Below are 22,757 nucleotides of genomic sequence, written 5' to 3' on the forward strand. Positions count from 1 at the left end.
AAGTCAAATAAAACCAAAACGGCCATGTAAAACAATAACTTATAGCATAAGTTGTTGTTTTTAAATACAAAAATGAGCAGAATTTAATTTCAGGGTATGTGGTTTGCCCCAGTTTCACCAGTCCTCCTGTACAAATAAGTATCGTGCTCAGTCTGGGCTCCACCTGACTTTGTGCCGTTAGTGCTGGTCCTAGCTACGCACTCTAGGACTGACCTCTTACACCACCTTGTAGGAGAACCAATAATTACATCAGATCTAACTCATTATGTTATTGTGTCTCTGAATTATATTTCTTAATTTATGCTGAAAAAAAGCGCTTGCATTTAAAACTAACAGCTGCTTTTTCATTCTCAGACAGGGAACACAAGTTGTTTCACTCTTCTTGGTCTTATTTGTAGGCCAGAGAGAAAATTAGGCTAATGGTTGGATCTTTTTGGAAGTATCTGCCTTGCTAAATGTGCTGGGACAGAGTGAACTGCTGAGAAGGTTGGAGACCCTGCTTGGCTTGGGTAAGTCAGTGAAAAGCAAGATCTTTCACTCAAACGTGCGTGGAGGGGCTTTCACTTCTCTCTCGGTCACGGGACTGATCCTGCTTCTGCTCTTCCTTCCCCTTGCTTTGGCCAAATTCTAAAGAACAAAGTCAACTCAAAACTTTGCCATTTCCAAAACTTTAAAACTAATTCCTGGAAATGCTTGCCAGTTCAATGCTTTATATTTTAATTTTTTTTCCCTGGTTTTAAAGAGGTTCAACTCTCCCACTGCTGGGTGACCAGGCGAAGCCAGCCAGAGCGAATCTCCTGCCTTGGTGCCCTTCCTTCCCTGGCTGTCGTCAGCGGTCCTGCCTGCACTGCCTGCTTCACCAGGGAGGATACAGGCTCTGCTGTTGAACTGTCAGCACCGGCAGAGAAAAAAGACATTTTTCCTGAATCTCAGAGTTTGAAATAATGCTACTAGCACTCAAAAACCTGCTTCTACACAAGTAATTTAACTTTGAAAGCAACCTTTGAATTTCTTTGCATGATTGCCTTCTGGTAAAATGGCAGAAGTCTGCCATGAATAAAAGCTGTTAGAGCAGTTTTGGTAGAGCGACTGGGGAATGCTGCTTTGGGGAATGCCACTTGGTCAGCATTTGACATACCATGCACGTTTGCCAAAGTCTTTTAGGTAATCTGGAGGAGGGAGGTGATAAACACCATTGCTTTCAGTTCAGTTGTCTTTGCCCTTGAAGAAAGGCAAGAATTGCCCCAAGTGGGGAAACGCAGACACAAAATAAAGTAGGAGGCTTGATCACATTTTGCATATTAATTCTTTTATCCCTTTCCCACTCAAACCAGGGAAATTTGCCTAACAATTTTATCCTTACCATAAAGCTGTAATAGAAGCTCAGATACCTTGTGACAGCGTATTACAGTGCAGGCTTGCAGATTTCAGCATGCTGAGTGATCATAGTCTCTAAAGAGATATTTGCCAGCCCCTATGGTGGTGTTTTTCCCACAATATCTTGTAGTGTCCAGTTCAATGGAGTTTTAAATGTCTCAAAGGCTTTCATTGCTTCCCTTCAAAGACTAGCTGGACAAGTCTCAGAGGTACAGACACAATAGGAAAGAGCTATCTTACTAAAGTTTTCTTGGCCACCCTTGGAATATACTATAATAGCTTTCTTACCATTTCAAAAAGATATGAAGATCCAAATTGGACCACTGTTATTTCTGAGGTCTCCACTGTTGGAAGAGGCAAATTAACTATCTGAACCTGCCACTGGAGCACACCTAAGCAACAGATATGCAGTCAGAGAGGAAAGAGGAGCTCGGCTGTGCTTTATGTTCTCAGTGTCCATCCGTCACCACAACAGAAAGACTTTGAATCTTGGTAAATTTTAGGGATGAATTAATTTTGCATTTCAGACCCATGAGCTGTGTTAAAAGATGGCACGTAACCTTCATTGTACAAAATTGAATATCCTCTCGGCTTCAGCAGCAGAAGAAATAGAGAACATCTAAAACTCACCAGCCTGGCTTAGCCTGGAACATGTTGGAGAGCCATATGGAAAATGAAAGGTCACGTTTAAGGTAGACATAGCAGCTGAAAAATACTAATGTGGAAAGAAACACAAATGACTGTGGCCAGAAACCCAAAGAAGAGCATAATGTTTTGGCCCATTTTGTCTTGCAACATAACTCTGGTGCTACACAGGATATAGATGAACAGATGTGCTTTCAAGAACTGTTGATCGACAGCCAAGTCCCGTTTTCGGATACATACACAAGACTCCCAGCACGGTCCATGGGACTTAACCATGTGTATCTGAGCACAGAGGTACCCTCCAGGCATACAGTGTTAAAGCACCCCTGATCTTTGGAGGGTTGCTCTCCTGTGCTCTGGTGGGCTTGACCTCATCATCTGCATCTCTTGAGTTAAGCCACTTCCTCCGTTACTCGCTGAGGTGCTGAGATGCTGACGCAAGTGTTTGCTTAAATGCCACTGCCTCCATTTTCTCTGCACTTCCAGCTGAACCTAGGTAGAAAGGTCACAAAATACTTAGTTCAGCTAGTTTATCTTGGAGCCCTGCGTTGCGGAGAGCAGTATAACAGGAAAAGGAGAGTGGGTTACCTTTGCCAAGGTTTGTATTTATTTATTTAACCCCCAGTTTAACTGATTAGGGTAGGGCTTGTTTCTTGTCACTTCTAGTGATACTGTTGTTGCAGCCACACAATTTTCTGTTAACTTGTTTTTCTGTTTAATTGCAGGTGAAACTTCACAGAGTCTAGTTGGCCTTAGTAAGTGTTCGGTTTAGATTTTCCCAAGATTTTTATTTTAGTTGTAAAAAATGGGGCATTTTGGCTTTCTCAGGTAAAAAAAAAAAGCAGATTTTCTTCTCAAAACAACTTTTTCTGAACCCTGTTAAAGGATCAGTCAAAGTATTTCAAACTCCTCCTCCATTTCAAAGTGACTTTTTCTTCCAACCTCAGGCACAAATGTTGTTTTTTTTCTTTCCAGTAACCTCAGGTTCTCCCAGGTTTGGATAATGTTTCCCCCCACCTCTACCAGCAGCAGAATTTCAGAGTGCAAGTTCTAGCCCAGAAGCCTAGGAGTTATCATACAACTACAAAGGAAATGCTCCCTCTTCCAAAAGCTTTACCTTATGAAAGTCCTAATAAACTTGGACTGGATACAGCTTTTGATAAATTCCCTCCCAAGGATCAAGCAAAGAAAACAGCTGTGGGATGACAGATAATAGCAGCATACGTCAGAACCAGGTGAGTGTCAGTGTGACTACGTGCGGGATGGTACTCCCACCCTCCGTTCCCAGACAGCAATAATGCTGTCTGATTTACGAAAGGGCTTCAATAGTTGAGAGGTGAAGTTTGCATCTGGCATACAATTACTTAGGTTTGCCAGTCTAGGAGGTATTTCACAGGTAGGCAGCTGGGAAGAAAACCCTCAGATAAACCATGTAATTAATTGGAGAATATCCTACTGATTAATTAGGCATGCATGAGCAATAGAAAATGCTATATACACAAAACTCACCTCACCATTAAGAAAACAATAAAGCACGGCCACGACAAAGCCCTAAAAGATAAAAGAACCATAGTCACAGAATTAGAACAGCAGTTTCAGGTTTTGAACATTTTTTGATGAGGCATCTCAAAGGAAATCAGACAGCTTAGTTTTGCCATTGGGACTCTGCTCTCTTGCAGAGTTATAAACTCTTTTTCTTATTTTACAGAAATAATAGCTTGTCAAACATTACCTGGAATGACCCAAGAGCCAATTCGAAAAACAGCTGAATTTCCATTGTGCCGCTGCTTGCATCTTCAGGGAAAAAAGCAAAGATGATGTAGTGGACCCCAAAGAGAGGAATGAGGAGGAGGGTTGACTTTGCAAGTCTCCTGAGAATGAAAACAGAAGGGAAAGCCAGTGTAGAAGGAGCAAGAGGAGCTCTGGTGGGCTCACACGGCATAAAGTTGTGATGTAAGGGACATACTTGTATTGGTTGAAGTCACTGCTCCGTCCTTCAGGCGAGCTGAGCTTCCTCATCAAGATTCTTAAAATGTTGACAAAAAGAATGAAATTAATCTGGAAAAAAAAAAAAAAAACAACCCAAAAGGAAGGATGTGAAAAAATGAAATAAACAACAAAACCAAATGCCCAGTAACCACTTAAGTCACTGCTGGGTATCGCAGAGCCAGTTTGGGGTGTTTTGGCTGAGCAGGCAGAATAGAGAGGCTGGCACTGGCCTGCTCGTGTCCCTGTCCCCATCCCTGGCCCTGCCTATCCAGCCTGCCCAGTCACCCTGGGCTTGGGTGCTGACTGCTTTCACTGCCAGTTTGCTGCAGCTTTAGTTACAGGGATTTGTTTGGTACAGATTTGATACAGATTGGGGTTTGTTACCCGGGCAAAAATCACCCAAGGGCAGGGAGACCAGGAGCATCGGTAGGATCCCTTCTGGCTGTGGAGTTCAGAGAGCCTCTGCGCAGTCTGGCCCCGCTCTGGATGCCAGCAAAGGGGCAGCATGGAAGGTACTGCTTGCTAACTGGGGCTGCAAATGCCATTTGTTCTCTGCCAAAAGACACAGTGAGGTTTGGGATGATGGAGGCAAAGTAGCTAAAAGTGGCGACAGGAGAGAGTCAACACTGAAGTTCTTCCTTTTGCATTTTCCCCCTCTCCAAGGGTGGATATTGGATAAAAATGCTGGTCTGCTGATCAGTTTGGGTGAAGGTGAAGCAATAGCTGTTTCTGGGCCTTTGACCCTCAGGCAAAGAGCGGGAGTTGCAGGGGAAGCAGAGCTGGGCCTGGTGTTCCCACCAGCAAGCTGTACCAGGGAGTGACCTCAGTTTTATCTGCCCATCACATCAGGGCTCCCACCATCACCCTGCCCTTCACCCACCACCCACAGCCCTTTTGCAACACCCTACACAGTGGCAGGTCCATAACCCTTCCCTACGCCTGGAAACACCATCGCAGCAATGCATGGTGGCTTGTACATGCCCGTGGGTGTTGGAGCAGGCCTCTGAGGTGGTGGGTTATCCTAAGAGAAGAGGGTCTATGGAAGATGGGACAGACCCAGGATGTCCCTGGGTTCCCTAAATTGTTGGACCAACCGTGGCTGCGTGGTCTGGGCTGCTGAGGGTGTCTGGAGAGGGCTGGAAGTTTGGGGAGCTGGGGAGGGGTGAGGAAAGGAGCAGAGCTGGGAGGTGCTGGGGATGGGGAACATGAAGGAAAGACTGAAATATTTTAGAGGTGTTGGGGGGAGAAGGAGGTTCAGGTCTGGGAATTCTGCGGTTTTTAATTGACTAGGCCAGTGGTGGCTGAGTAAAACTTTTTGATGATGAAAACTACTGGGGAAGAGGGGATGGGGAGATTCCTGCTGAGAGGGATTGCCCGCAGGCAGCACAGCAGTGAATGTCGGCCTAGGAGGACAAAGGAGGTTATCGGCGTTGATTTTCTGCCCTTTGAACTGCTGAGGACTGTGGGCTGTGAGGAATCAAGAGATTAGATCTGAATGCTGAAGGACTGCTGTTTGTCTGTCTGGGGCGATGGGCCTGAGAAAAGCCTCTTTTAGGTAAAAGCAGAGTCATGCAGGCGGCTCCCGCCTTAAGCGGCTGAGCTAGATGTGATCAGGACTGTGAGGAAACTTGGAAGGGGATAGCGAGTGGCCCGGAAAAGATAAATTCAGATTGTGCTTTTCACCTTGCAGAATGCCTGGGCCTTGTTGGCATTTAAATATTGCTGAGTAGCTCCTGGAGCATAAGGGCTCTTCCATTAAGAAAAATAAATGCTGTGGCCTGGTTAAGTTGAACCTGAATCACTTGTGTGGTCTTGTGGGGGTGAAGGATTGCTCAGGGGTAAATGGGAGCAGAACTTCAACCTTAACCCACCATCTCTGCTACTTAGGTTTCCAGGAGTGCATGCAAGTGCTGCAGCTTGTGTTTTGCAAACACAATTGCTCCTACTGGCAAGACAAAAACCTCAACCAAATCTTGGGTTCTCACTTGGAGTGTCAGCAGGTTACTTCAGAGTAACTAGCAGCTTGGGTGTTTCTATACTAGGTCTTCAGATAGATCATTGCAGAGTGATCTGCCCCAGATCATCTCCATTGGGCACAACTATCTCCAAGAAGCAGCTCGAGCCCCTTGGTACCTAAGGCTCTGAAGGTGAGCACCAGCAAATGCTCCAATCGTAGGTGTTGAGTTTTATATGTAGCAAACTGTTCTTGACATCGCTACTGCCTTGTACTTGGCAGGTTCACACTGAGTTTCAATGCCTGTGCCTTATTTCAATGAGCAATACCGTAATAGCGTAATTGCAGTCCACTAGCATATGGTGTGTGCAGCCTGTGAGCCGCTTTCATCGCTGAAAACAAAAGCTAATGGTCATGTAAGGCAAGTTGGTTTTGGCTTTGCTGAGAGGGGTAGTGACCGGGAGACACAAAGGCGATTGTACTGAACTGTACAGCCTTCTCCTCCAGAGCCTTCCTTGAAACAGTCCAAAACAAGCTTCCACAAGCCAGCCAAGTTCATATGAAATCAACAGGATGTGGAAACCTGATCTTTTTCAGGCTCTTGGTTCCTGGGAGGACGCTCTAGCTTTCCTTGTGAACTTAGCTTGGGGGCATTAGTTGCTGACTAAATCCTGCTGAGCAGAAGTTGCTTAAGCAGTAATTCATGTGTCACACCAGTTCAGGCACATGTCTAAGATTAGTTCATTAACACACTTCTAAAGCATGTTGAGTAGATGATCTCTGACTTCACAATATTTGAATATACAGTTTGAATCTATTTGTCCCAGAAAAGACTTACAAAAATAGACAAAACTACAGGGCCTCTAATGATCCACCAGGTATTGGCATTACTGTTAATGTCCCAACACCTGTAAAAATAGAAGAGAAGGTGCAGTCAGTTATCAAAACACTGGTGTCTTTTCAAAGGGCTTTAGTCTGTTTTGCACTTCAGATAGGCCCCTATTCCCTTCTTCTACAAAATTAATTTCTTGTTCTCACTTTGCTGCACAACATTTCTCACAGAAAACTGTCCACCTGCACAGGACAAAAGTACATCCTGCCCTTAAAGTACAACCATTGTTCAAAATTTTGGAAGGGAGATGAGAAAGGAACAAAGTTTCACTGACCAGAAAGTCAAATACAGATGCTGAAAACATTGTGGGCTGAATTCATACTTGAAGGTTACCTCCTACCCTCGAAAATGCTGAAATGAAATTTGAGGCTCTTTCTCAGGTTGTTCAGCTGGACCTCTACTGCCGCTCACGCCAGGATCCAGGCTCGCACCACAGCGGGGTGGTGGTTGGTTTGCTTGGCTGCCAGCAGTTAGGAATGAGCAGGACCCCGCGGAGCAGCCTGCGCGGGGGCTGCGTGCTCCCCACAGCATGCCACCTTCCCCCGCTATACGCAACTTACCCGATATTTTCATGGAGGTGCCTAGCAGTCGCCCATGCAGCCACAAACACAGTTGGGCCACCTGTGATTGGAAAAACTTGTTACTGCTCTGCAAGTCCATCCCAAAGGCAAAACAAACCCCCTTACTGAAAAGAGAAGCAGTACCCCATCCAAGGGCGATGAACCGCCAGAGGAACTTCCTTTCCGAGAAGAAAGAAATAACCAGGAGAGTATGGAGGTAGAGTCCCTCCACGAGGAGCCAGCTGTAGTTGGACATGATGCAATACTGGAAGAAGACCATGGTGAGCTTACACCCAGCCTGAGGAAAGAGAGAATAATTAGCTTCTGCCTGAAGTTGTGTCTACTTCTAACAGAGAGAGAGCTGTAAATAACTCTTGGGAAATAGAGATTTTATAGCAATTGGGGAACTAAATGGGTGACTTTGAGAAAGGCAGTCACATGACAAGAAGGCAGGGCTGGCACTCATAAATGGACTGATCAACCGCATCACTAGAAAGAACCGAATGTGTCATGGACCCATAGGTTTGAGTTACAGTCTCACTTAGAGGTGTTTCACTATTAGTACCTTATCAGTATCAGTAGCACTAATGTCACCTTAGAGAAGCACATTAATGTATTTGTCAGTCTTTTTTTTTCCTAAGAAAAAGAGTTGATAAAGACAAGTTAAAACTTGCTCAAAATGTTCTTGTTCAGCAACAAAAATACAGCAAAACTGGGGTGGTAAAACAAAAAAAAAAAACCCAACCTTTTGTTTTTGTTTTTTTTTTTTTTTGTTTCCCATCCTAATTCTTATCTTTTGGTTTAAAACATTGAACATTGTCTCCAGTGCTTACCTCCCCCCCTGCCCCTAATTTTCAAGATATTTTGCTGCCAATAAAAAGGAAAAAACAATTCAAAACATGGGAGGTTCCTTTTCCAGGCTCTCCAGGTGCAAACCCATATCTTACTATCAGGTCTCACGCTGCTGTAAAAGTCAGCAATATTTAGTTTGTTCTCTTACTTTTTCTACCAGCCCCAACTACCAGGATCTAAAATCTGTGTAAGAATCTCCACCTTAGTGGCGTATCTTGTGTTCACAGTCTGCCATGTTGAGCCATTTCAGCGTCGATGTGCTGAACTCCTGATGTCTTCTGTGGCCATCTAGTCAACGCAATCAAGATGATGAATGCAGGTACGTACTTCAGACTGACCTGGATGTCCTCTGCTCTATAGCAGGCATCTATAGCCAGGAGGAACTGCACCAGGGTTTCTTGGTGTATGCTCCAGCCTGGGCTGCTTTTGCATCCTCATGCCTCCCTGACCAACATAGAATACTCCCAAACAGGGAAATCTCAGCCAGGAACAACCAACACACAGAATCAAGTGACAGAGAAAGGGACAGGGCATATCTGTCTTCTCTATAACCCTGCATGCTGAATAGAAAGCTGGGATGGAGATTTCTTTCCCTGTACACTAACTGCTGCTAGGATCCTGCTGGGAAACTGAGGCATGGAGGCATGGAGCAAGCTGGAAGGCAGAGGGTTACCGTGTATGCCCCACAGTAATTTATGTCTTCAGAGGAAAACAAAACTGCGTCCTTGATGAAGTTGGACAAGGCTCGCAAAATGAACGATGTGAAGAGATGCATGTGGATGTAGTTCCTTGTACAGCGAAGTCTTCTGTTAAAAAAAGAGAGAGAGATCCTGTGAAGTTACATTCCTAGCCAACGCACATAGCTTGTGGCTGTAAACAGCAGCTTTCAATCCTTATTAATGCTAAACTGACAAATTAAAAATGCTAGTTTTCTGTCTGTGAAAGGAAGACTAAAGCATTTCCCAAGAGGGATATCCTAGGAAGGACCTTAAAAAGCTAAAGTCACATCTGCTCCACTCAGGTACTAAAACAAGCTGAATGTTGCCAGAAGAATTGTGATTTCATGCCAATATGCTTGGTTTGGCCTCCCTCCCTCCTTTCTGGAGTAACATGAACCCAAGGTGTTTATCCACACCTGGGTGGATTTATTTGGTGTGCCTGCACAGTGCACTTGTGCCTGCAATGTTTTCTGTATTAAATCTCCACATAATCCAGATCTGGAGGCTGTGCAGCCTGAAGACAAGTTTGCAAAGTAGTTGGGGTTCCTTCTGTCTGGAGGTGCTTCTCTCACACTCACTGTAAAGGAAATTCATTTCCGTGAATACGCAACAAATTACAAATTCCAGGTTATAAGGATGCATGAAGGTAAGCTAACTGTCAGATTGCTGCTGCAAACCTGAAACACCTTCTGAGAAGTCAGTGCAGCAGCACTTAGAGCAAAGTTTTAGCCACAGTCTCAAGTGGGAAAAAGAACAGCAGGGGGAGAACGCTCTGCTGGAGCAACATTGAAGTAATGGGAAGACCTCAGCAGGGAGGTGGCACAAACACCAGCCTGCAAAATACGTCCAGCTATATTTTGGAAAGGACAGGAGAGCATGATATAAGGAGCAGCCCTGACATCTTCTGGGAGACAAGATTCAGAGATTGGTTTTGTCACTGACTTTTGTGAAGGTTTTCAGAAATACTTCCATTTTTAACTTGCCCTCAAAGCCAACAGAAGGATCTGTGTTGGCTAAGATGACCAGAACTCCTGGCCAAACACAAACCAAAGATTATTCTCCTCACCTAAAAGAGACCAGGACCACTAAGGCTATTGTCAGCGTCACAAGGGAGGTGCAGTATCCGATGGTGTACATGGTCTTCAGAGTCATGAAATAGGAACGCTGCAGGGAAACATATTCACATCTTTACCTTTGACTGTCTGGTAGAAATCAGCCCATACCAAGAGAAAGGTTTCTCCTCCTATTCAACAAATAAATTTTCTTCTAAAATCAGCTACTGAAGTTTTACCCGGAGCAACCCATTCTGATCATTTGGAGGAAGCATTTATGCTGAAAAACACCAGTAACAATAACCCCACCTGAGTTAAATCACATCATTCAGTCTCTCCTTAACATGTTCCTGTCCCAGGGCCCCAAAGCAGCAGATCTGTGGTCACAGGCACTCAGACTCACTCTTGCATCGTTTGTTGTGTCATTGACGTTGTAGCCACAAGCGATATCAGGTCTTGGATATGGGTCTGACCAACCCTCACTGGTACAGTTTCGGTAGACAAAACCTGTGTGGTGACAAGGAAAAAGACAAAGCCAGGTGTGATCATTTCCATTTGTACCTTTGTTCTTCTTGGGGGTCATGTAGGGTTGATCCATGAGCAAAGAGAATATTTTCCTCCAGGCAGTGCACTCTGTATAGCTGGAGGTGAAATGCAGCTGAGTTAATTATGTTGACACTTGCCCAGTGTACTTGTGTGGGTCAAAATATTGTTTGCCAACTCAGGGATGACTGTGATGGATGTGTTTTTATTAATTGCAACATAAATAATACTGTACGGTACATCTGGTGTTTCTTGGCCGGTATTCCAAGATCAGCAAACACATTATTTTTTCAATCACAGATTCATGCTCCATGCAAACTGGATACTTTCCTGAATGCTTCCACCTCTTTACTGTGGTTTGTCATGGTCTGAAGAGAACACAATACTTTAGATGGTCACGGATTTTTGGTGAGATTTAAATGAAAACTAAAAGGCTTGTCCCTACAGCCAGATCTGGGCATTATCTTACACTGTTGATTTCCTCGCTTACTTGCAAATTAAAGGCTAGGATGGGACATGGTTGAATAGGACAGGTTTGAACACGTCTGTATTCATGTTTGGCACTAAAGTGGAAGTGGGAACTCCTGCCCTACGCACCTTACAATCTCATTGGAAGAAAGTGACCCTAGCAGGCATGTAGGTTATGTGCTGAAGAAAAACTTCTACAGAGAAGTAAAACCACTGCCCACTGTCCTAATCACATGAATCTTTTGGGTAGGAGCCGCACTTTAGAAACATGGAGTGAAATCCTGGCTTTGCTGCAATGGTAATACAAACAAGGACTTAGAGAGGGCATGAAATCAACAGCTCTTCTTAGTAGGAGCCTTGCCAGAAGGCACCATAAAAGTCTATTTTTGCCCACACATTTAGCTATGGGGACTCTAGGGCACCTGGTTCCCGCAAAACATCCCCACAGTGCTGAGGGAACAGAGGGAGTGCATAGCGGTGTTTGGCACTGCTTTGTGCTCTCTGGAGCCCTGCTGGGACTGTCAGGACAGAGTCAGGGCTCCTGCTACCTCTGGGCTAATTCTGGTGACCTGACAGCATGTCTGCACTTGGTTTGAACCCATCTCTGCAAAACTGCAAAGCACAGCAAACTTGCTGAGATCTCCAAGCGGGAAGAGCTCTGGGTGTGTCAGTATCAGAGTATTATTCTGATGCTTTTATGAACACCTTGTTCCAGCTTAGCATCTTTGAAAGGGCTAGGCTTGCTTTTTAAGCTAGGTTTTCTATACCCTGCTGCAGTGCACGCAGCAACAATAGGAGAGAAACAGCTCTCCCAGTTCTCTCCAGCCTGCCTTGGCACCCAGCAAGGGAGTGGAATGGTGGCAAATTCTCAATTTCGGCTTCAATTATTAAGACACATGTTCTTACCTCAGAGCTTGTAAACATGCCTGTAACTGGTTTTTGCTTGAAGATGTCAAAGTAGATCAGATAAGAGAGGAGAAGTTCTGGGTTGGTGTGTGCATGCCACTGCGTTATAGGCTAAGGATAGACGTATTATATGGATGGACGTCAGCACAATTTTAACAATGCTACTTGCTTATGGGTGACACACTGGGGAAGCTCTGCTTGAAGCAGAGTTGGGGTCTGCAGTCTGTCTAACTATTGGCACTTGGTATTTACTGGTGCCTTGGAGGCTTTTGGAGTTGCCTAGGCAAGGGGCAACACTGGCTAAAGTGATGGCTGTGGAACTGGGGCCATCTGATGTGGCCTTCTCCTCTGCTTCTGAATTCCCAGTGTCATCACACCTTTCCTCATGTCTTGCCTGAGACACAATGTTCGGGTCTAGATGTGAACTTCAGTTATGTTACTCGGTTCTAGATTATTTTATTTCTTTGGTCTGTTACATGGGAAGGGGCCAGACAGTCTGGGCTGCAAATGCAAGTCTAGATGTCAGCATAAAGCTCAACAGCACAGAGACCAGGGTTTGGTCAGAGCTCAGAGCTGTCTGCGTTCCTTAACGTATGGGTCTTTGGCATTTGTGGCTGTCCATCTGCTTTGTAAGTGGTGAGGAGAGCAAACTTTTGCTTTTTTTCCAAGCAAACAGATCTTTGTTTTTCCCTTGTAAAGTTGGTTCAAACAGGGCAACGACTGTGGCAGTAATTAAACGCATGAGTCACAAGCCAACCACAGTATAAAATCAGAGAAGAATGTGGCTATGAGAATGAGAATAAACTATTGCTGACTTTGACCCAAAATGCCAGATGTAGAGACCAAAATAAGATGCAAATGCCAATGGACCATGACTTGGGTTTCTGTTTTGAACACGGTCACTCTGGTTATTGCTTATCACAAGTGGTTCAGCTCTCAGCTTCTCGATAAGGAGGGCAACTAAAGTTCAAAGCTGTTAGACTATCTCCAAGATAATGCAATGCACATTTGAGATGTAATTATGACCTTTGGATGTCCAAATTCCTGTTTTCCTCCCCAGTACGAAGGCCAGAGAGAGGGAGTGGTTCCCTCTAGTGGCTCTTCCAGCAGAGATTTCATTTCATACATTTAAGGGCTGGTATCACTGCTGAAGATTCATGAGTGCACACCAGTCGGATGATTTCCTCAGCTGTCTGTGTCTCTGTGCAGTTTATCCTCTGTCTTTAAACCAGATTATAGGATTCAATGAGCAGCTACTGTTTGTGCGTATAGAAAGCAGCATGGTATTTATTTTAATCTGAACAGCTCATGCCTGATTTTATTTAAAGAGCACTAACTACTTCTCCTCTGATTTATCTAATCTTTATTAGACAATCTAATACTTTGTCTCCCGTTCCTCCCTCCATAAAATGAATCTGTCTGCTTTCGCGTAAGTACTGGACCTCATTAATCCGTGTCCTATAACCGAAGAATGCAAAACCCTCTTCTGATTTGAATCATTAACTCACTAAAGAGAAATGTAAGCACATTTCTTGGGCATTGCTGAAAAGTAGAACTAAACAGAAAGCAGGCAGAAACTCCTACTCAATGGCTCATGATTACTGTAGTATACTGGGAACAAATTTCACTTAATTTCTAGCTTAGAAATCCCAGAGAAAGGACAACAAACATTGCTTGAGCTCATCTCTTTTTGAGAATGTTGTTTGGTGAGCCATGAAACCCGGGTTCCCGTGAATTTGTGCCACTTGTGTGGAGCCTGTCATAGCCAAGGGATGAACCCCCAGTGCACGTTTCCTCTTGATGGAGGAAAAAAGGGATCTTTTCCCCCTACCTGTCTGGCTGTTTTGCTAAAATTTATATGAACATAACGCTGTGTGAAGTTTTGTCCCCGTCAAGCTCAGCTGAGATCAGCCACTGGCTCTGAGTTACTAGAAGAGGAAAAATGGATAGAAATACATAAACACAGAGCCTCAGCGGAGAAAACTCTTCCCCTTAAGAAACCATGCTAAAAATCTACTTTTCAGGATAGCATTTACTTCCTGCATTTTTCTCCACCTGGCTATAGAAAAATAAACACTTAAAAGATCTTGCTACTTTAATTCCAGGCTTTCCCACATTTAACTTAGTGTTGGAAATGGAGCTGCTGACTGACCATTGGTCTTTAAAAGAGGCAGGGACAAAATTTCACTTCAAGTTCAGAACTGACAGTGGCATCTTTGTAAATAACACCTTTAATAAAAAACATTTGGGCAAGAAAAGCATACTTTTAGTGTTACCTTTTTTCCCAGTCAGCAACTGGAAGAATTCAGGGCAGTGAGCGTTGACAGTCTGTCCCACTGCGGATGAAGGCCAGCAGCTCATGTTATCCCACATTCCAGCACATCTTCCTGGGGGGGCAACAGCGAAACACCATACAGCATTTCCCAATGACGAAACACAATGAAACTTCTCCGAGTGATGAAACACGATGAGACATCTCCAAGCAACAAAACACCATGCAATGTCTCCCAAGGATCAAGGCAGCTACGGGAACAAAGATGCTCCTACTCTGAAAAGCAAGCTGGATGAGACAGAGCAAGTCCTATTGAGACCTATCGAGACCTGGGTAGGACAGAACAGGTCCTGCTTGTTTCAAACCAGCCCTAGCAAGCTCCAGGCCTGTTCCATTCTGGCCATTGAAACTGGAGCCCCGCTGGGCTCCCTGCAGGCATGAGCCTGTGGCTCAGTTGCCCTCCCTGCACCTTCTGCCACCTGAGGCCTCCATCAGCTGCAGGGACTGACCCACACTGCCCAGATTCACCCCATTTCCCTCTGTTAAGTGCAGGAGCTGCTTATATTAAGGATGGGCTTGCTGTGGTCCCATCCTACAGTCAGGGTGTGAGGTGGGCTTTTTAAGCTGTGCCCTCAGCTTGGCTGTGTTGCCTTCTGGCAGGGCTGGTAGAGACGCGTCAGGGAGATGATGGTCAATGGAGCACAGCGTGACAGTGATCCCAACTTAGACACCTTGCTTAGGTGCTTTAAGCTGGCATAGATGAATTTTAGCCTGTGTTGCAGAGTGTTAACAGAGAGGACCTACAGTTGATGCCCTTGTGCCACAGAGAAACTGTAATTCTGTTTTTTCTTATTTTGCTCTTCTCCAGACATAGGCTGAAATCATCCAAGCTGGTTCTCTTTTGCCTCTACTCACTGTCATTTGTTTTAGCAAAACATTCTCTTTGGGTTTTGTAACATGATGGGCGAAAAAGAGGCCACTGGAACACACCAGGACCACCCTACACCTGGTGGGTCCTGCGGTGTCCCGAATGCCCTGAAAGGAGAGGGGAGGAAGCACTGAGTACTCTCCTCAAATGCTTTGTTCTTTGTAAGGCCAGCCTCCAGTAGCCTGACAAAAATATTTACATTTCCAGAAATGTATTGATTTCTTCCTGCACAACAGTCCTAGTGCATGAAAATACAGAGCTTTCAACAGCCAGGGCACCTCAGCTCTGGTGCCCAATGTTTATATGACTTGGTAACTTCAAAGCAATAGTTTAATTGCAAATAAAACATCACCTTGGGTGATGCCTTGGATTTATGCCTAGCTGTGCTGCAGTATTTGGGTTAGCAAACCTTCATGCCAACACCACTAACATAAAGCCCCCAAATCAGACTCAGTGCACAGAAAAACCTATTGGGATATTCTCCTCCTGGGAGGAGAAAACAAAACCCAGGCAAGCCGTTCCTCCTGCAGGAGGGCATCTCGCCAGTCCTCAGGGAGCAAAGCCAGTGCCACCCAACCCTGCCTACTGCTCAAGTACTTTGTGCTTGATTCACCCATTTTGACAGCCATTGGAAATGCTTTCTCAAAGATTTAACATTATCCTATACTTCGAACTTCTTTGGGGAGAGTGGCAGAGAGGGTAGAATTATTCCGTTTTAAAAATTTCCACTAACAAAAGGTTTCAGAAGCATTTTAAAGATTTAGATCCAACTTAAAACTAGATTAAGTCTCTGCTGAGGAGCTAATATTTGTCAGAGATAAAACGAGTCCATCTGTACAATGGTACTGCCTGCTAATGCTAGTGGCGGTCCACAGCCTCACCGTCCTGTGAAGTTTAACTTGTTTGCATCTTCAGAGCCCTGATGCAGAGGAAGTGCAGAGCTCAACAGTGGAGCCATGTCACAAGATCAAAGCAGAAAAATAGACAGGCTGTCAAACAACTCTCGTTTTTGGTGAAGGGCACCAGGGAAGGAAAAAACCAACGTTGATTTATTCATATCATCAAACTTCTTATATGCAGTGAGTGTATCTGGTGACCTGCCATAAGGCACCCTGTCACTGCTACGTGGGCTATACTCCCTGCTACACAGGAAGGCTTTGAAACAAAGAAAAAGCCCCAACCCTTGCTCCACATGGTATCTTATCTCTGGCCAGGACACCCTGCATACAGCACATCTCATGGGAACTCCCTCACTTTCCACACTGGTGAGGACCTTGCCACAAAAGTCACACAGAAACAGTTCAGTCTGTGAGATGCTGTGAATGACACAAACCCATCCTTAGTGGTGATGGCTGGTCACACACAAAAACCAGTCGCCTCTGTTGGCTCCATCCAACGTGCTCTGTGAGATGCTGACCCAGCATTTGCCTGAGGGAGCTAACACTCAGTTCACAGGCAAGCTTCAATAATTGCTTGCAGTTATCTCTCTGAGACTCCTCACACATGAAGGCATTTGCTCAGCTGTGAAAGGAAAGCTGCCTACATGATGAGGACTCAGTACCACAAGACCTTCTGAGGCCAAAAAACTCCTTTATATGATGATAAATCCTCTCTGAAATGCAAGAGCTCTGGTATGTGACAGTAAGTTAGAGCAAGGAGGAAGCCACGAGGACCTTCAGGCCATGTGATTTAAATGTTGGCTGCTGGTATGCATTGATTTTGAAGGCAAATAGAGTTAAGTAAATTTGCACTTATTGGGCTGACATTATAAAAATACCCTTGTCCAAGATGAGAAGAATTCCAAATCCTCTGCAATTTGCAAGATTTTCTTGCTGATGTCCTCCCTAGTTGTGAGGGCTGCAGTTGAGCAGCTGAGTTAGAAGGCTCCTACGACTCTTGCTGTCACTGTAAGGTCAAAATCCTACTCCTGCAGCCATATAACAGATCTTACCTGTTTTTCTGCTCTTAAATGAGAGATGTATACAAGGTGCATGCCTCCGATGGGAAGGAATGTGAGGGTATCTGATTTTGAGGCCACCCGGCTCACTTGAGAGCAGGTTTTATTGTGCACATTCGTTCAGCCTTTACCTGAGCTCAGAAGCAGATCGTTTTCGGGCGTTCTGTTCTTCGCCTCCAGGGACAGAGTCTCAGCACAGTTTTCTTCCTCCTTTTTCAGGACACTCAGGAGGTCACAGACAGGCGGAACAGCTCTGATCTGCAAATTTTAAAAGCAGTGAATCACTTTTCCTCTTAAAACTTAAGTCCTCTCAACAGGATTTACCCTTCTTATGTCCACATTCCCCACGCAACCCTATCAACTGATTGTGGGCAATAGTTCCTTGAAATACAGTCAATTTCCTTGAAATACAGTCAATTTTCCTAATTAAGTCTGCTTTTTTATAGTAGCAGCAGGCAAGCACAGACTGAGTTTCTGTCTTGTCCCTTTCACTGACATTACTGTTATTGAGAAAAACGAATGTGTTATTCTGCTAAATTAAGTACATGAGCAGGATGCTCTTCCAAAAGACTGCAGAAACATCCAGGGCACTGCTGGACTCTCCTAGAGCAACAGAGGATGAATGACTCGCCCCTGGCAGAGTTAAACCATAGACTTGCCAGTTCATTTTCCGGGACAGAATTGATCCAAATACGTCCAGCAGTTGCAGACCACCCAAGCCTGTTTCACTGCTACTGATCAGGAATCTGCAGGAAGAGCCAACTTAAAAGCAGAATCTCACCCAGATTTTTGCAAGAACCTAGATGGTAATTTGTCCTAAGGTCATTTTCTCACCTTTTCGTCTTGCCCCATCCTCCTCTCTCACAAAGCAGTGTGGAAATGTTGGTCTTAACTCAATCCTGATGTAGCAATTAAATGTGCGGTTTATGTTATATGTAGCTGGACCAAAATGAAAGTACAAACCAGCTACTGACCATTAAAATGGCATCTATTAAAAATAATTGCAAAATTATTTGCAGGACAAGGTCCCAGTTGTTATGTCTCGCAGTAAAAAAGTACTTTTACCATTTCTATTATTTTACCAGTTCCTATTATTTTTTACAATAAAAATACTGAATATAAGTGGGTTCCTATTGTAACAAATTAGACAATCCCCCCCTCATGAACAAAACAAAAATCTTTATAAATTCCCACTATGGAAGTTAAGTGTACATAACTTTATATATATACACATGTATATACACACACAAAAGATTAAAAGCATGTCATCAGGATGTATTATCTGAAAAGTATCAGATAGAATTTTTTTATGTACTTTGTGCAGGAAAAGTTAACCTGGCAACATCATATTACTACTCAACCTAATGAATCTTGTAGCATTGCTGATCATTTTCAGATTAGATTTAGGAGACAGAATGATCACTGAAAACCTTGTAATGAGAACTATCATTTTTCTGCAATTAAATTTTAGCCTAACAGACATCAATGACTATATTCCCACTCGTTTCAGCTGGAAGTATTCTGGGTATTGTATTTCTGAACAAAGTTTGATCTTTTCAGCAGTGTATCATGCCTCATCTAATTGGTCTGCCATGTTTAAGTTCAGCATCTTTCTCCCTTGTCTTTGTGCATCACAAAATAAATAAACTAAAACCTATTTGGTTTTGCGTAATGTAATGACTTTTCTGGAATCACACATGCAAAGAATTCAAATCAAATAACCTATCCTCTGCTGGCAGGATTTAAATGCATTTTTAATTCATGTAATATCTGAAAAAAATAGATTTTAAAAATGGATTGAATTGTTGAAAAAAATAGAAATGTCTGACTGGAGTAACATGCCTAAAGATACATAATTGCATTTAGAAGTTTCAGTTGTTAGCTGAAGGCTGAATTTGATAATTTCTAAATATTGACAGATTTTTAAATGTGCATTACTTATCACTCTCTATTATTATCTATTTGATTACCAATAGTAAAGCAATTTAGTAGATTTTCAGAGTTCACAAGTACAAATGTGACATTTAAGACCTGCGACATACTTCTGCTGTACTATCTCTGTCCAAAAGTTGCCTTGAAAATACATTAAAAAACAATATTTGCGCTGAGCATTCGGGTGACCAACAGAACCGGCCAGGTTTGCATGCAGGTCGTTCAAGATGATACTGAACGTACATAAAAATAAATGCTAGGAATCACATTAGTAACAATCTCAGAAACAGGAAAATTCTTCATCTTAAAAAAGCTTATACATCTTGTGGGCACCGTTTTCTTTTAAGAAATGTAGGTGCTAAGAAAGCTTTTGTTCTAGAAAGAGATTTAAAGCCTATGTTATTGCTTTATAGCTAGAATGAGGCCACACACTTTTAGCTTGTCCAGCTGTGAATATCACAGCATTATTTTCTTACACAAAATGTGTTGCTCAAGCAGGAATATGGTGTAGTTAGTGCCTTACAATGACTGTTTTACCCCGCCAAGTGATGTCCACCCTATTCTTCTGCTCAGATAGATACCACTGCCTGGTAACAGACATGTGGGTAATAGGATTTTAAACCCACAGAAAGCAGAGAGCCTTCAGGTGCTGGTTTAAAGACCATGTTTTCCACAAACGCTGTCCCTGGGTCGGTCTTTGCCAACGCTGGCATCCAATGGAGCAGGCTGGGCGCGAGCGGAGCCATCGCGGTCCGGCACGGCTGTTTGCTGAGCGACGCGAAATCCCGCTTCATGTGCCATGGCCAGATAACCCCAGACGCTACCGACTGCGCTCAGTCTCACTCGTGTTTACCGCCCACAACTGGGAGCAAACAGCCTGCCACTGCGCCTTGAAATCGAGGAGGAAAATGGGCTCCTCTACATGCGGTTTCTCCGTCTCTTCCTAAACAGTTCACCGAAACAGCTACCAGCACACAGGCTGTCAAGATTTTTATGAGGGGCCAAGACACCCTCATATTTTGTTTAAAGAAAATACGAGATACCGAAACCATTCCAAACAGAAATAGCTGTGATAACTAGATGTCCAGAACGGACAGAAAGCTGCAGTTTGTGGTAACTGATCGCAACAGCCAACTACAGTTTTTAACCTGTGAAATGAATGGACCTAAACACTATTTAATATAAATAATATTTGCAGCCACAGAATTCACAGCCATTTAATTACAAAGTAAGCAGTTTTAGTTTAATAAGAGGATTTAAAGAGAACAAAAGATGCCTAGCAAAATCAAAATAGGTATTGTGAAGGATTAGAAAGAGAACAAGTGGAAAGAGATGCTCTTAGCGGTACCCTGAGCAATGACATCTATTTACAGAACCCTTTAGGTAACACCTAAGAATAAAAAACCAAAATGACAAAAAAACCATCACAGGCACTATTTTTATTGTGGAAGATGATCAAAAAGCAAAAAAAAAAAGTTTGCAGATCGCATTCACTCTGCAATTAAAATATCTAGGCAGAGCTCAGGTTTTCTTAGAGTTAGAACCAAATCCCCCGTTGGGATAAATAGCTTGATTTTTCCATAAGTTGTAATGAAACAGTGATTTTTTTTTCACATTTGCTGAGAGTTTGATCCTTTCCCAACTTCTTGCACCCAGGCTGGACATATTTCAGTCTTGATTTTATGTGCTTTCACAATATGAATATGCTGAGCAGCACCTGGAGCTCAGCCCAGGTTCAGCTTCCCAACCGGTCTGAGTGCCTGGAGCTCAGCAGTGACAACGGCCACATAAATTCCCAGTGAATTGGTAAAGCTAAAAGAAAGAAACCAAACTTTGTGGGTAAAACACTGCTTTGCATTCCTTCAGTCTGAGTCAAGGGAAGTATTGGTAGCGGTGGGCATTCCCCCTTACGGGGTTGCTTGCTGGTGTAAATCAGCAAAGCTTCCCTAAATGGTATTAAATCTTCTCTCACAAAACCTGCTGTGTTTACCAAGGCAGGTTAGTAACTGCTGTCTTTATATAGGTAGGGAAACTGAGGCATCCAGCATCTAGCCATCTGGCCATTGTCAATTAGCACAGGAAGCAGCAGAAGCAAGAATAAAATAAAAAAAAAAAATCCCAGATTCTACACAGACCTTTTTAAACAAAGACACCACGACTTCACAGAATAGAGGCGCACTTACTCAGACAACATGTGATTCCATGCATTTGGGAATAAATAGTTCTGAGCACCTACCAGGACAGTTGAAATGCAGAAGATGATCACCCAAATGGTCCACATAGTCAATCACAGTCTGTTTCCTTCATCCCTCAAGCACCAGAGGTCACCGGGCTGTCTGTATGCTCTCCAGTGTGGCTCCTAGCTCCTTTCACTTCATCTCTTTCCCTCCTCACTTTTTTTTCTTCCCAGTTTTGATCATCGTTAGCCAATGTTTCTCTCCAGCTGCTGAGCCCTAGAGAGCATCAGCAATGACAGGAAGCCCTCATCCATCCTCCAAGCTCTCCTCCTCCTCTGCAGAAGTGTCCTCTCCCAAGAATAACAGCACCTCTGTTGAGCATGTTCTTATTATCGTCTGCCTCGCTTCCCGGCTATTATTCACTGTTATCGACGGGTGTCGCTGGGGAATGATCGTTCCTCCTGCTCCCATGATAAGGGACCAAGCAGGACTCCTGTGTAAGATGTCAGCCCCACAACAGCAGAGGTAATCAATCAAGGGGAAATACAGCCCTGGAATAAGTGCCCTGCTGAGAAACAGGGTTGGAGGAATGTGTTTCAGGCTGCCTGCACTGCTTCTGCTCTTGACAGCTCTGCACATGCCTCCTGCGGCGAGTACATGTCCCCGAGAGCCAGAAGTCAGGAGGCCGGCAGAGCCTGCTGCAGGAGAGCCGGCTACCCACACCTCCCACCCAGCCCAGGCGAGGACAGCTGCCGGAGCTGAAGATCACCTTGAGTCTAGGGTAGGCATCAGAAAAAGGGCAAACAGGCGATCTGCTCTTCCCACCCCTTCCATAGAGGACTCTAAATGCTCCCTGGACTTCACCCTCTCATCCAACATCCAGAGAAACAGCCTGTCTGCATTTTCTCCTGATGCTATAGGTTGCAAGATGTCATTGCATTTGGATCCCTGTGGTACCTCGTTGGTGGGATGTAGATTCCAGATGTCCTGGGTTCCCCATAAGCAATTCCTCAGCAGTCTCCTTCTCTGGCAGCAAAGTGCTCTTTGCTTTTGCAGGTTTTGTTTCTGTGGCAAAACTATTGTAAAGGGGCTGTGTGCTTCCCCTGGGTGTGGGCTCCCAGCTGCCAAGGCGGACACTCCAAACCCTTCCTTGCCAACTTCACTTATAGCATAATAATGAATATGGCTTCAGAAAAGAGCCAAAGTTTGCACCATACACTAGTGCTCTTTCTCAAAGCACTGCAATCCTCAGGTCAGCAAAGCGTCTTGAAACATCTTTTACCACCTATGCCAATTTACCACTGCCCATCACAGGTCAGATATGATGAGGGGCTGCCCAGAACGCAGGTGTGCTCCTGATCTATCAGTAAAGTCAATGACTATGGCCATAAAACATATGGCTTGTTACCTGTGCACTGAAAATCCAGCCATCGGATTAAGCCAGTCATCTGCTGAGCAGTACAATGAAGGAATCCGGGTTTCCTAGTGAGTGCTGCCCTTTCCCATGCCTGCTCTGACCACAGTAACTCCAGCT

General features: G+C 44.2%; 1 protein-coding gene across 1 annotated transcript; it reads right to left on the reverse strand.

Annotated features, from left to right (window-relative positions):
• Nucleotides 1-2,337: 2,337 nt before the first annotated feature.
• On the reverse strand, nt 2,338-21,327 carry SCTR (secretin receptor). Its single transcript, XM_010126769.2, has 13 exons — nt 21,283-21,327; nt 17,246-17,372; nt 14,234-14,344; nt 10,444-10,547; nt 10,055-10,152; nt 8,943-9,075; nt 7,562-7,715; nt 7,418-7,478; nt 6,804-6,873; nt 3,989-4,080; nt 3,755-3,893; nt 3,532-3,573; nt 2,338-2,514 (listed from the first exon to the last, which is right to left on the reverse strand). The coding sequence occupies exons 1-13, from the start codon at nt 21,325-21,327 to the stop codon at nt 2,338-2,340; spliced, it is 1,353 nt and encodes a 450-aa protein (XP_010125071.1).
• Nucleotides 21,328-22,757: the final 1,430 nt, after the last annotated feature.

This window comes from Chlamydotis macqueenii, chromosome 6 (assembly GCF_036417535.1).
Source record: "Chlamydotis macqueenii isolate bChlMac1 chromosome 6, bChlMac1.mat, whole genome shotgun sequence".
NCBI lineage: Eukaryota > Metazoa > Chordata > Aves > Otidiformes > Otididae > Chlamydotis > Chlamydotis macqueenii.

What these genes read in the sequence shown, in the direction of transcription:
- SCTR (XM_010126769.2), bottom strand. Translation starts at nt 21,327, where the DNA reads ATGTGGACCATTTGGGTGATCATCTTCTGCATTTCAACTGTCCTG. An exon ending in ATTACTGTGGGGCATACACG is followed by an intron (nt 7,716 to 8,942) that starts GTAACCCTCTGC and finishes CTCTTTCCTCAG; the next exon opens with GCTGGGTGTAAGCTCACCAT. An exon ending in CACCTCCATGAAAATATCGG is followed by an intron (nt 6,874 to 7,417) that starts GTAAGTTGCGTA and finishes CTATTTTTACAG; the next exon opens with GTGTTGGGACATTAACAGTA.